The following is a 14,040-nucleotide window of genomic DNA, read 5'->3' as shown; positions in this document are numbered from 1 at the left end:
CAAGTTCCCAGTCACTCCTCCTGTTTGAGGCATGCATTTTGAAATTTCTGGTTGACCAAATCAGTGATTTGTCCCATATGTAAATCTTAAAGCTCTTCAAATCCCTAGCAATTTTTTAGTAAAACTAAATACATTGCACTTCTAAAGTTACGAACCTGGATTACATATATATAATTTTAGACATCTGACTGTGCACCAAATTGAATCAATCCATCCATAAAGCTTGTCATTACTATTTCATGAAAATAAGTTTACTCTTGTGTATTTTCTGTTAAAAGGTAGGTGGAGATAAGCAGCATTTTATGTAATCTCCAGTGTCCCCTCTCTCCCTTTTTAAAGTGGTAATCCGTTAGTTACACATGTGAAAAATACAGTAATTTTCTTCAAGCAGCTCTCCTAAAACATCATCAACGGCTCATCAAGTCTGTGCTTTGTTAATGTAGAGACTAGTAAAGAAATCTATTGACTGTCTTGTTACCATTATTACTAGTATGTGACTTCCACACTGTGCCTGGGAAGCTAATCTCAGGCAAAACCAATCTTGTCAGTCTTGACAATACTTGGTATTTCTCACTCATAAAATGAGAGGTCTTCATCCATTCTCAATTATGAGCCTACTGACTACTGCAGACTTTCAATATACAAAAATAATCTTTCTCCAATTCTTCTTCAAAATTATTTCTTTTTGAAAAAGTCTAAGGTTCTTTTATTTTCCAGTAGATTGTGCCAAAAGGAATGCCTCCCTACCACCTGGGGTTTTTTTTCCGTTTCTAATCTGCATATGCTTCACTCCCATTCCTGTGGATTATTATTCTACATATTCCTTTAATACCAAGTTTCACATCTAAACTAGAAGATTTTCTCACTCCAGTTGATTAGACCTTTGCAGAAAGTGTACAAGCACACTATTAGTTTCTGTGTTCGTCACACCCAATTGCCTACTGCAAGTAAATCCAGTTCTCTGCTCACCACCACCTGGCCACTGTTTTAATAAATCGTAATAATCCTCCTTTCTCCTCCTTTTCAGATCACAGGATGGTAGGCACCTTTTAATCATTTCTATAGGCTCATCCATATGATTTTCATTTGCTTGCGTAATAAAACCAAGTGCAAGCACTATATAATGAGGCCTTACTTCACAGCTAAGTTTATAAACTTCTGTCAGTCACATCAGCCTTGATACAAGAAGGCTGATATACTGGTGGACTCAATCCATTTGGAAAAAAAAGAAAAAAAGGAAAAAAAAAGAAACTACTTTTTCAGCTACTTTTAACTAATTGTATCTTGCTATTTGTCCAATGAAAAAGGAGGAAGGGAAAATAAATTTAAAAAAAAATAATTTTATTTTGCACCACTATTTCTATAATCTTTTCAGCCTTGGGTTCATACCTGGAATATAGCACACCTTCCTTCTCCACTGATAGCAGAGCTGTTCATCAGCGAGTGCTCTGCTCTTATGTAGCTACAACTACCTGGCTGTGGCAAGAATCCTCTGTCCTTTTCCCCTTCCCTTTTGCTTTGATCTGTTGGTTGCATTTTTATTTCCTTGGGCTGCAGTCCCTGACTGGGATGAAGAGGAGGGGCCAAAAGTGCCAGCAGCCTGCAGATGAAGCTTAATCACACACCAGTGCCCCAAAGAGTGATGGCAAAGCAAAATCAACAGAGTCATTTCTATATATAAAGCACTAAAGTGACATTGTATGTCATTGTGTGGTAGGCCTGGTCTTTCCAATCAGCACTGCCTCCTGATGTATTAGTTTTTTTTAAAAAAAAAAAAAAAAAAAAAAGAGAGAGAGAGAGAAAAGAGAAATCCATACAGGAAAAAAGTCAGTAGAAAGAAAATAAGCAATCTCGAAAACCAGGAAAGTTAGCTTTGTATTTTCTAAATCCTTCGAGCATAGGAGAGACTGAAGTTTCATCAATATATGAACTTAAATTGTACAGTAAAAATAAATGTAGCTCAGATACTAGGCAGCTAAAAAAGAAAAACCACATTTCACTGAAGGCCCCCTAGAAAGAGATGTATTAAACCAGGAGAGAGAACTGTATTTTGCCTATTCTTTGGCACGTACAATGTAGTGAAGTAAGTCTTTAATATCAGTACTACTCTTATCCTTGTTTCAACAACATTGCTAAAAGTGCAAATCTACAACTATTTTTAATTATTAGTAAGTAGCATTGCTGCTACTTATTCAGGAGGCAGAACTACAGCACTTCCCCTAGAAAGAATGTTATTCCATTACTCATTCAAGTAATAATTTATGTCAATCTGGGAGTCTGAAAGAGAAAGGAATTGCCAAAAAAGATGAGCTATTCAGAAACAAATATGGAACAATTTTTAATCATTCCGTGACATAAGCGAAGTTTTCTCCAAGCCCTAAAGAGTGTATTAAGACTATTTTTCCTAAAAGGTGCATGTAATGGAAGCTAAAGTTGTGTTGCTTGAAGAATGGTCTTTTCATTTCTTCTTCCTTGTAAAACTGATTTTCAATAAAAAAAGTTATGTGTTTTGTATACTTAAAAAAATATATGGGAGTGTACAAGCCTCTCTCAGCTCCAAACAGAGCAATGTGAACTCTAGGCTTTTAGTTCATACTTCAAAATATATCCTCTGTTGGAACTATTTAAAGTCGGGAGGCAAAAATAAAAACATGACAAAATCCTGGCTTAGTTGTCTATAACTTGATCTTATCCTATTTTTGTAAGTATGTAAAACTTTAAGTACCTCTGGGAAAATAAAAACTTAGCATTCCTATTGTTAACAAAAAAGCTGAATTTTGGTTATTACATAAAGACCAAAATAATCTGTCATCTCCTTAAGTAAGTAATTTTAAAAATAAGGTCAGCATTGTGTAATTTATCTGGCTGACCTTATCCATTTTTTTTTCATAATTGCATACAGATTAAGTTTTACATGAAGTTCCAGGTCATTCACACCATGTCCAAATTAACTTTATAAAACTACTCTTTTCAGAGCATTTTTATCTTCACCACGCTTTTGAAGAAAGGTAAAAGACTCCCTTGTGCAACTCACATATCATATTCTTACTGTATTAAACAAATGATATACTACTCAGCTTGAACTGATGTATCCTTATAATTGGGGTCTTTTTTGTAAATGTACTTTAAAAGGGCCAATTGTAAGATTTCTGCCCTCCCAAACACTGCTCAACTATCAAATGATCCACATGCTTCACTGCAATGGGAAGGAAATGTTTAGAGAAGACCTTGACACTTATGGGCAGACTTACAGGACCCAGTTCCTTCTTCAGACAAAGTATTTATGTTCTTGTTTGAGGGCCATGAAGTTACAGAATATGTACAAAAGAAACAAGGAAAACACGTGGACAGATTAAGACAAACGAACTCGGCAAGGAGGAGTTATGCAATTAGTGAAGAGCAAGGGGGAAACATAAATCATTGTGTCGCAATCATGAAAACCAGCAAAATTAATTTAAGAAGTGATACTAATAGAGTGATAATTATTTGTATTGTATACACTCGGCAAAGAACTCAATGCTATGCAGATCATTGCAAGCGCAGATAAGGCAGCATAAATTGGAATAGATGTTTGTAAATAAAGTCCGGCATCTTGTTTGGTTTTGCAGTCCTTTGCTGTGCCACTGCTTCAGACTCCTCTCGCTATCTATCTGCCCAGGGCTCCAGTACCGCTCCTACCCCGCCGAGGTGTCCCAGAGCACCAGTAAGGCAGGTACGTGGCAGCGGGAGCCGACCATCAGGAAGGCCGTGCAGAGCTGGATGGCCTCCCGCTACCAATTCGTGTCCGGCATCTTGTTTGGTTTTGCAGTCCTTTGCTGTGCCACTGCTTCAGACTCCTCTCGCTATCTATCTGCCCAGGGCTCCAGTACCGCTCCTACCCCGCCGAGGTGTCCCAGAGCACCAGTAAGGCAGGTACGTGGCAGCGGGAGCCGACCATCAGGAAGGCCGTGCAGAGCTGGATGGCCTCCCGCTACCAATTCGTGTCTGCTTCTAGCGGGCTCCAGTACCGCTCCTCCCCCGCCGAGGTGTCCCAGCGGCAGCGGGAGCCGACCATCATGAAGGCCGTGCAGAGCTGGATGGCCTCCTGCTACCAATTCGTGTTTGCTTCTAGCAAAAGCTGTTACTCACGGCCATCTTGTACTCAGGTCAACATGACTGGTATCTTCTGCTCACCCACTGCTTTAGCAGTACTTTGTGATTAAGTTTTGCACCTACAAGTAGCACCTGCGACTCCAGGAAATCCATGGCAGTGAGCTACAACTCCTATATGGACATAAAATGTGTCAGAAGGCAATTAGGGGCATAAAAAAACCCCCCAAAAACAACAAAGGCAACGAATGCAGATCTGATTTACTCTACAGGCTTTTAGAGAGGGTATTTATCCATATAGATCTACATTCACAAGAAAACAGTAAAATGATTTTGTTAATCTGTAAAGCTTAGGTGCTGCAAGTGGAATCAGAACTTTGGAATTTTCAGCTTAATCATGTAAGTATTTTTCCTACTGTGTCACTTCTAGCTACTAATGCTCAACATTTCCCACTTACACCAACACGGAGCGTGAAACTCAAATTCTACAGTTCTTGCGACACGAACTAATAAACAAGTTTCACTTAGATCTATGGTTTTCAATAAGAAATGACGCTACACTATTTCAGAAGCCAAAGAACATTTAAAGCACTAAGTTCTCAAGATGGCTGAACAACAGCAATGCTGCTTCCACAGTAAAACTAGCTGAATTTCACATGTTGTATATTTTGATATTTCCGCCTCAAATCCAGCCACGCAGGACTGCCTTTCAATAATGCTTGCCTATTTGTGTCCAAATATGCTTGCATTTTCTAGGCAGTCTTTAAATTAGTACCTTAGTGTACTGCTCATCAGAAATAGCAACGACTTAAATAATAATTAGGTCAAGGAACATCTCCATAATTCTTACAGGACATCCAACTCCAACCTGAAATTCCCAATGCTTTGACAGAACTTTCTGTTTTATTTAACAGTGTTTAGAAGAAGCAGTTTGTTAGTCAGGGCAGAGGAAGATGTGTGCCTTGTTCTCTTAATCTCTGTGGGTCACAACCCAGGGGCAATTCCAAAGTGACTTTTTACTGATAGATGACCTTTGACTGCATATTATTGCCCCTTCCTTCAGCTGCAACTAGGATTTGTATGGCCATACACTAAGACAAGTCAGAAAACTGACCCGGCTGAAAAATAATTTTTCTGATAGATCAGGTGTCTGCTCTACCTTGCAGTGGAGTCACACCAACGCTTCAGCTTCTAGATTATGAAAAAACGTTAGACACATCCTGTTTCTGCTGCCTTATTATTAAGGCAATCTCTGGCAGACAGCAGAGTTTAACATCTTAAACTGCTGCAGTTCAGTTTGACAGAGCATGTCTACCAGACTTCTTAGTCAGAAGTCATTTTATTAAGCAGTAAATATTTTGCTTAAAAAATATCAAAGAACACCCCAGCTGCAGTCTTCAGCCCCAGTTTAGGATGGCTCTAGACAGCTGGTGAAGTCTTCTCCTGAATTAATTTCTAAAGGCATGGCACTGCATAGGTATGCTGCCTTACCTGTAAGCCTCATGATACTTTATAACAAAGCTCTATGCAACTCATACAGAGTAAATGACAGGTACTTGACAGATTATCTGAACTAACCTTGAGCTACCTAAAATACAAGTGCTTTCCTAAAAACAGATGCTTATATAAATAGATGCAATATACTAAGATTTGTTATTACATGCTGAATTTACCGCCACAGACTAAAGAAGTCAGTTCATTAATTACAAAGATTTTTGGAAGGCAGTCTAGTGAATAACAATAGTTTGTCACCTTTGTTGCTAACAATAACATATCAACAGTTCAATGAAAACACAGATAAAATTGATTTCTGCCTATTTGGAATCTTCAAGTTACTTATGATATCATACATGCTGCTCCTAGTGAATAACAATAGTTTGTCACCTTTGCTGCTAACAATAACATATTAACAGTTCAATGAAAACACAGATAAAATTTATTTCTGCCTATTTGGAATTTTCAAGTTACTTATGATATCGTACATGCTGCTTATCTCCCTTATTTGTGTGACAGCTCTCCAGTAATATTTTGTTATTGATTTTTGATTTTGGAGATTAAGAAATCAGTAACAATTTCTGTTCATTGTGCAAAAGAAACATCTAACAGAAAACTTAAACCATGAGGGACAAAGCAACACTTAGTACTAGTAAAAAGAGCTATCAAGCGAGTAAAACACAACAAAAGGAGGGGTACAATGTTTACTTCCACTAAAATGAGAAGTTTCAGGTATTATTTGTGACTATTGATCAAAAAACGTTCAGAGACAAAAATTTTAAATGGGAAAAAAACCCTATTTGTGACTATTGATCAAAAAACGTTCAATCAGAAACAAAAATTTTAAATGGGAAAAAAAAAAACTTTGTTGGAAAGACTCTTCACTGTGTCTTAGCTAGCCCTCCTCAAAACTTTTCACATAATGAATCTCTTCAAAATAAGACAAATCAGAGATCATTTTCTCTATCAAATATCAAGCAATAAGGCAAATTAAAACCAAGGGACACAATACAGCTATGAATTTGCCGCAAGTAACTTGTTATTTTCTTCCTGCATCTTGTAAACTTAATTTTCAAAAATGTTTCTGTATACCAGTGGTCATATCTTCAGTGGTCAAAAAAAGCCGTGTTCAAAGATGAAACAGATGGCCTCAGTACTTTATTTCTGTAAAAAATAAACAAACCCAACACCAACTCCTGCCTCCCCTCAACACGAACACCCTTGACAAAACCAAGACATGTCATTTACCTTGTTAATCTAGGTCATCTTCAGACAACACACAGAGGGATGGGAAAGGACAGATTCAAGGGACAACACTGGGATTCACTAAGAAGTAACTATTGCCCACCATTTCCACTAAGATTTGAACACAAGTATATCTTGTTATTTAAAGACATATTACAGAAGAGAAAAAAAAAAACAAACACACACAAAAAAAACCAACAAAGCAAAACCCAAGTCCTCAGTACAACTTCCAGCTTCACTAACATCATGGAAGTTCAAGAGTGTACTTGCTTTTAACGATGCCTTCCTTACTTTCTAGAAAATGTCACAAATCTGAGATTAACACAGCTTTGTATTGGTGTACATGAAGTGACTGAAAAAAATCTTTTATTGAAAAACAGCAGTAGTGTCCTAAGAGATTAATACTTTACTGGAACACTGGAAATCTGCTCGACTAAGCTGACGAAAGGTGTCAAAACCTAGTTAAGACGAATTTTTAGAAAAAAGGAATCATAGGAAACTAAAATAGTATTTCAAACCCAGTAATTATTCAGTGCGGTAAGTGATTACATTTTATGAAGTAAGAGCAAATATGAAAAAAAATATGAAACAAAACCAAGTGATTCAGCAAACAGTGACAGACTGGCCATATGTCTTTGCAGATTCTTCACCGAGTAGGGGAATGTCCAGAATGCCACTCAAAAGTTGCTAAGAAATAAGTCTGGGGCAACAGGACAGAGAATATGAAGGTACTTCATGAAATACAAAGAACAAAAGAATGGAGACAATGAACAGAGAGCACACTCCAGGTAGGCAGAACTACCAAGAAAGCAGCATAGATGTAACAGAAAGGTAAGCTGGAAAGCACAACTGAGCAGAGCAGGAAGGAAGCAGGGCTACATCTGGTTCTTAGGGATCTCCATTCAGTGCTAGAAACAAGCAGCAGATACAGAATGAGCAAGCATATACAGAGGAACCTATCACATAAACCGCTGTGTAGTATGCTGATCTTACTAGCAAATACCCTAATATTAGCTGCAGACAAATAAGAAATCTTCCAGTCTTAGCACAAGACAGTAGTCTGCACAAAATCCAAGAATAATGCCACCAGTACCTCAACATTATCTGCCCCTCTCTCTCTCTGTCGCATACTGGAGGCAAGAAATCTGTTACCTAACATCTAGACAATTTTATGATTTATACAAAATTTGACTGACATCTACTTTAGGTGAGGCGTTGTTGACAACTGGATGCTAACTGCAGGAAAATGGAAGAAGAGCTACTGGGGATGGAGAGAAAAGTGATTCAATCTCTTAGTTAAGACAGGTAGGCATCTTTAAGGTGTTCACAGATAATTGATGATGGTAAGCGCAAGTAACTGGACAGATGCTTAGTGTTTTCAAATTCCCTGGATCTATCAAAAGCTCTTGTTTATACACAGTAAATATGGAAGTTACAATTTTTGATTCAAATACCTTTGACTTGGACATTTTTAGAACTATAATAAAATACATCCTCATTCAAACAAGAAGAGTCTTCTACTGTACTTACTACAAAAGATGAAATTGAGCAATTGTTTAATCTTTCCAAGAGGTATTTAAGTCCTAAGGCCTCCACACATAACATTCTGAGTGTTACTGTCACTACAGGATACCACAGTGTCATGGCAGAGAGAGAAAACCCGGCAAGGACACAATGTACACTCAGTACCAAAAAAACCTGACCAAAGAAAGATATCAACACAACCATGGCACTGTATCCAGGTTACGTGGACAAAAATGTAAAGAAAGGAGGCTGGGCTGGGCGCAGCGCAGGATGCTGGACTAGATCACCTCCACCAGTCCCTTCCAACCTATTAGATTCTCTGATTAAGAAAAGCTCAGTGATCCAGTTAAAAGTTAAAGAACGTGTGTCTCTTTTTTTTTTTAATCCATATAAAAGAGATACTTCATTAGAGGCAAGCTTCAGGAATGCTGGTGTTATAATTTCTTTACAAATGGAAGACCTCGACAATCCCTCCCTAAAAAAGATTTAATCTTCCCACAATTAAGAGCACTGAACATAAGATGACTTTATTTTCAGTATTCCTTAAGAGAACATCTAAAATTTAGCAAGATAAGCTATTATTCTTCCCCAAGCACAGCTTTAGATGAATTATCTGCTTTCATGATGATAAACTTCATGAATTTTATTCACAAAGGGAAGAAAGGATCTGTCAAAAAGAAAGAGTTGACTGAAATAATGTTCATTCTTTCTACAGACTTTTCACAGATTCACTAGGTTGACTATGATCCAATGGGATGTAAAGATTGGGACTTCAATAATAGCATCATCGGAGAAGACAGACAACATTTGTCTCCACAGTACAACGTCTCAAGGAGCATTTAGAGAACAATTTCCAGAAGCAGTTCTCCAAGCACCTTCTTCCACATGTGGCTGTTCGCTATACTATTGAAGTGACACATGAAATCACAAAAAAACCATTTAGATGATACAACATGAATAATCTAGTATTATAGAACTTTTAAGTTGACATGATTGCCTACTCTTCTATCCACCAGAGCACTCAAACACAGCTTGACTCATAAAAACTGACTAACAAAACTGATCCCAGGCAGGTGAGTATACAGGTGAGCCTGGTATGAAGCCAATTTAAATGTAACTGGAATCCTGATTTCTGCATAAATTGTTTCATCAGTTCCCATCCCAAACAAAGCAGAGTGACCACTATATATAACGTTTAACAAATCATCAGTAAGTCTCTGAGTTTTTGCAGCTTTTTAGTATTTTAAGCCAGAATTTCCAGAAGTTCTGAAAATCTGATCTTACTAAGTATGAAACTAATCACAAAGTTCTCCAGTTGCCACATATTTCTGAGTTCACAATAGCAAGAAGTTACTGTGGAAGAGTGAACAATTGTGTGACAGGTTTTCAGGCATAGAAGAAAACATAGCATACACTTTTGGCATTCAGTAAGAAAAACGACGCTTCTGAATGACCTAATTGTGGCAGAAGATAAGGTGTTTCCAACTGGTGTGGAAGAGTGTGCTTCTCCGTTTGTTCCCTTGTATACCTGCAATTCTTAAGGAGTTTTTTTTCTTACAGAATCATCAGGGTTGGAAGGGACCTCTGGAGATCATCCATGCCAACCCCCCTGCCAAAGCAGGGTCACCTACAGCAAAATTTGCACAGGATCACGTCCAGGTGGGTTTTGAATATCTCCAGAGAAGGAGACTCCACACCCCCTCTGGGCAGCCTGTGCCAGTGCTCGGCCACCCTCAAAGTATGGAAGTTTTTCCTCATATTCAGGTGGAGCTTCCTGTGTTTCAGTTTGTGCCCGTTGCCCCTTAACCTGTCACTGGGCACCACTGGAAGGGAGGTCTGGCTCCATCCTCTTGACACCCACCCTTGAGGTATTTATAAGTATTGATGAGATCCCCTCCCAGTCTTCTCTTCTCCAGGCTGAACAGAGTCAGTTCCCTCAGCCTTTCCTTATCAGGGAGATCTCCAGTCCCCTCATCATCTTCGCTGCCCTCCACTGGACTCTCTCCAGTAGTTTCTTGTCTTTCCTGAACTGGGGAGCCCAGAACTGGACACAGCACTGCAGATGTGGCCCTCCCCAGGGCAGAGCAGAGGGGGAGGAGAACCTCCCTCGACCTGCTGATCACACTCTTCCTCATGCACCCCAAGATACCATTGGCCTTCTTGGCCACGAGGGCACATTGCTGGCTCATGGGCAACTTGCTGTCCCCCGGGACTCCCAGTTCCTTCTCCGCTGGGCTGTTCTCCAGCAGACCAACCCCCAGCCTGTACTGGTGCATGGGGTTATTATTCCTTAAGTGCAGGACCCTACACTTGCCCTTGTTGAACTTCATCAGGTTCCTCTCCACCCAACTCTCTGGCCTGTCCAGGTTAATCCTCCATAACAGGATCTAGTATTGATCAACCAGATCATTATGTAGCTAATGCTCTGTAAATGAATCCAATTATTACGTCTGAATTAAAATGCTTCAGTTTTAGAGCTGCACTGATATTGCCAAACAAGAAAGTATTTTTTTCAAGGGTGTCAGTACTGTTTCTAAGGTTTGAGATTCCTATTTTGAAGACGATCTTCTTGGGAGAACTAGTAATGCACAAATTTTGCAGTACTCTTCAGAATGCAATAGTACACCAGTACTCATGGCTTCCAAACACAGGATACTTTCTCTTTTATTCTGTTTTTCTTGCCTAGTGCATATAGTGTTTTTTCTTAGAAAAACAAGGTACAACAAAAGCCAATATAAATATTGTCCTAAGAACCAGTAGATTAAGAATACTGTTAGCAATAGCAAGCAAGAAGCTCTTTGAATACATCCAGAAATCCACCCTTTCAGAGACTCATTCCATATTCAACTTCTTAAGAACCTAAAAGAAGTCTCTATTAAACTGTTCGTTATGCTTCATATTTTGACCAATTTTCGTTGGGTCTGAGCTGGGGAGGCTTTTCAGAATTGTTGTTTCCTATACAGAAAAATGTATCTGTGCAGGAGCCTGTTAAACATCAAAATGGAATAATTACGTATTATATCCCCATAGCAATTATTTTGTTAGTCTAAATCTATTAAATAATTCTGTTACACTGTACATGCTTAAAAATCATAAATATTTCATGTGACTTTTTATTAACTGATTACAGACATCCTACTTTAAGATCACACCTGTTTAAACAAACTGAAAAGAACATTCGTATGAACAGTACTTAAAAGTCACAAACTACTACCTTAGATATAATGGGAGGTTTGCTTTAAATACACATCTTGGTGACATCAGGACTGGAACAGCAGTATCCTCAAGAATGCTAAACAAGAAGGTTGTCTTCAATGTTTGCAGAAAAATGTGCAATGAATTCCTCATTTTAAATATTGATATAAAGTTGTGGTAATGCAGCACTCAAAAATACCATTAGGGTCACGACCAGAGGAGTGGTTCAAAAATGTGTATGGCAGAGCTTGGCGGGGCGGGGGGGAGGAGGGGTGTGTGTTTCCTTTTCTTCTTTAGAATGCCTTCATGTAGCAAAAAGCTCCCCTGCTAGCCTAATTTAATGCCTTCATTTTTCTAATTACACTGAAACATCAGTTAAGAGCCTACCTGATGTTTTGGAGAATTTGCTGTGCTGGGATTGATATTCCGCAATGCCTAAGAGTAAAAATAAGATGGATAAAAATTACTTTAGCTGCATGGTTTGCCTATGCAGGCTGTCTTATAAACACCATCTTGTAGTATCAAGCCCCCAAGACAGGCCAGATGAGACAGGATAAGGGAGTTAAGAAACTAGAAAAATCATGACACAGTGAAACAAAACTCACAGATTTACCAAGGATGCGGATTTGACAGATAAGCTTAACCAGGGACAACACCACAAAGGAAATGGCTGTCACCTGGTCCAAAGTTAGTCAGGTTCTCAACGACAACTGAGGCAAGAAGACAATTAGAAGGCCTACCTAGAAGCATGCTAGCACAGGTAAAATGTTTGTTGGTGGATTAATTGCAAAGCAGAAACAGCAGAAGCCCAGGTGCTTAAGCGGAGAGAAAGTCCTGATGCCACCTTTGCAACGTATTCGTACCTAGAGTACTATAAAAAGTAACGGCTGTAAAGATGACCCATCTTACACCAAGAGATGCTGATGATTCCTGCAAAACAGGCCTTGACTACAAAGGGGGTAACGGGAGTCAGATTCAAGGACAGAATACTGCAGGTGACGAAGAAAGAGAAAAGCTGTCTTTGAGGACATTAAGACCTTATCCTCTCCTGATACAAGGCCCATCACCCAAAGTGAAAAGGGAACAGGGTAAGATTTTAGAAGGTTTTCCTCAAAGAAAAGATTAGTGCTTTCTCTGGCAGTATCAAAAAACCAAAGAATATCCTAAGTATCTAGCACAGATGGTAGTAACTCTTAAAACATTCAGATGGAAAAATCGAAGCAGAAGGCTTAGCGACAAAAGTAAGTCAAGCCCGAATTCAAAATCCAGAGATTCCAATGTCCAGTTCTACACTTTAACATTTGCTACAGCTATATTCGTGTAGTAGAAAAATACCGGAAGGACTAGCTTGGAGTCTAATTATGAAGTTTGAAATTTTCCAGCATATGAAAACCACAGGTTCAAAATGCAGCACGAATGGTTCGGTTGTTCCATGCTCCACTCCAGTGTTTAACAGGTAAGATTTTAGCAACAAGGTGTCTCCTCAGTGTATCTTTCTTACACTTTAAAAGTACTTTGAAATCCTACAGATTATGACAGGTCCTAAAAGTGAAAGATTTTCCTCCACTTCAAATGGAGAACTAAAGCAGCTGTGGGAACCAACTTCTTGCCTTTTTGCATGACTCAGAACTCACTGAATATGACATATATTCTCAAGAGGAGTATCCAATCAGATCAACAGTCCATGATGTCATCCTAAGAGTAAAGAAGCCTGCTCTCAGAGAGTCTTGTTAGAGAGGAACGAGGGAGGAAAGCAAAAACCTTCAGTCTGGTAAGTCAGATGCTTTCTCTACCAAGCCGAGACCAGTAACAGAATGAATTCAGATCTTTTTAGATCTCCAAGCTTTTTGTACAGTCACCGGTCTTTAAGACTCACCGAAACAACAACTTAGCCAAAACGAAACATAACACACAAAAGAAATAGTGGAAGTCGGTGTCTAACCTGTGGCCTCACCTGCCGAAGCAGTTCTTGATGCTTCAGTCTCAGCCTTTCCTTCTCCATCTGTAGCTGCTGAAGTCTCATCTGTTGTTGCTGATTGGAGCTACTCCCACCCATCACACCCCCCTGGGGACTCTGAGGAGCCAGGGGGGGTGGCTGTTTCACTGGAGCACTTTGGCTGATGCGCTGATTCATGGCTAAGGAACCAAAACAATAAACAGTTAAAAATGAAATTCAAATACATGCAAGGAAAGTAGTATCCTTAGAAGGCATATATTGAAAACTTTATAAAATTACAAGCCATGACAGTACAAAACATGCAGCTACACCGATGTTCAGAGCGTGAAATGTATGCTCGCATGTTATTCCTGTGAAATCAATACAACAGTCTCATGTTTAAGAGTATGTACTTGTTCTAAAAGCTTCTGAAAACAGTTTTAAATGTGTAAGTTGGTGCAAAATTCAAGTGGTAGTAAAATATTTCAAGTTTAATTAGAAGGATCTCTTTCTCCTTCATAATAAACTATGCTCAATTTAGACACAAATAATTCAAA

General features: G+C 38.9%; 1 protein-coding gene across 1 annotated transcript in view; it reads right to left on the bottom strand.

Annotated features, from left to right (window-relative positions):
- The window catches only part of LOC104162513 (yorkie homolog), a gene marked incomplete at both ends in the record, with an annotated part of 14,288 nt that extends 605 nt beyond the window's left edge, over window positions 1–13,683 (bottom strand). Inside the window, one exon of the mRNA XM_009701258.1 lies at window positions 13,502–13,683. Coding sequence (XP_009699560.1) covers window positions 13,502–13,683 — 182 coding nt within the window. The remainder of the gene's footprint in view (window positions 1–13,501) is intronic.
- Window positions 13,684–14,040: the final 357 nt, after the last annotated feature.

Source organism: Cariama cristata, unplaced genomic scaffold (genome assembly GCF_000690535.1).
Source record: "Cariama cristata isolate BGI_N322 unplaced genomic scaffold, ASM69053v1 scaffold17335, whole genome shotgun sequence".
Taxonomy (NCBI): domain Eukaryota; kingdom Metazoa; phylum Chordata; class Aves; order Cariamiformes; family Cariamidae; genus Cariama; species Cariama cristata.
This window is presented reverse-complemented; position numbering and strand designations above follow the sequence as displayed.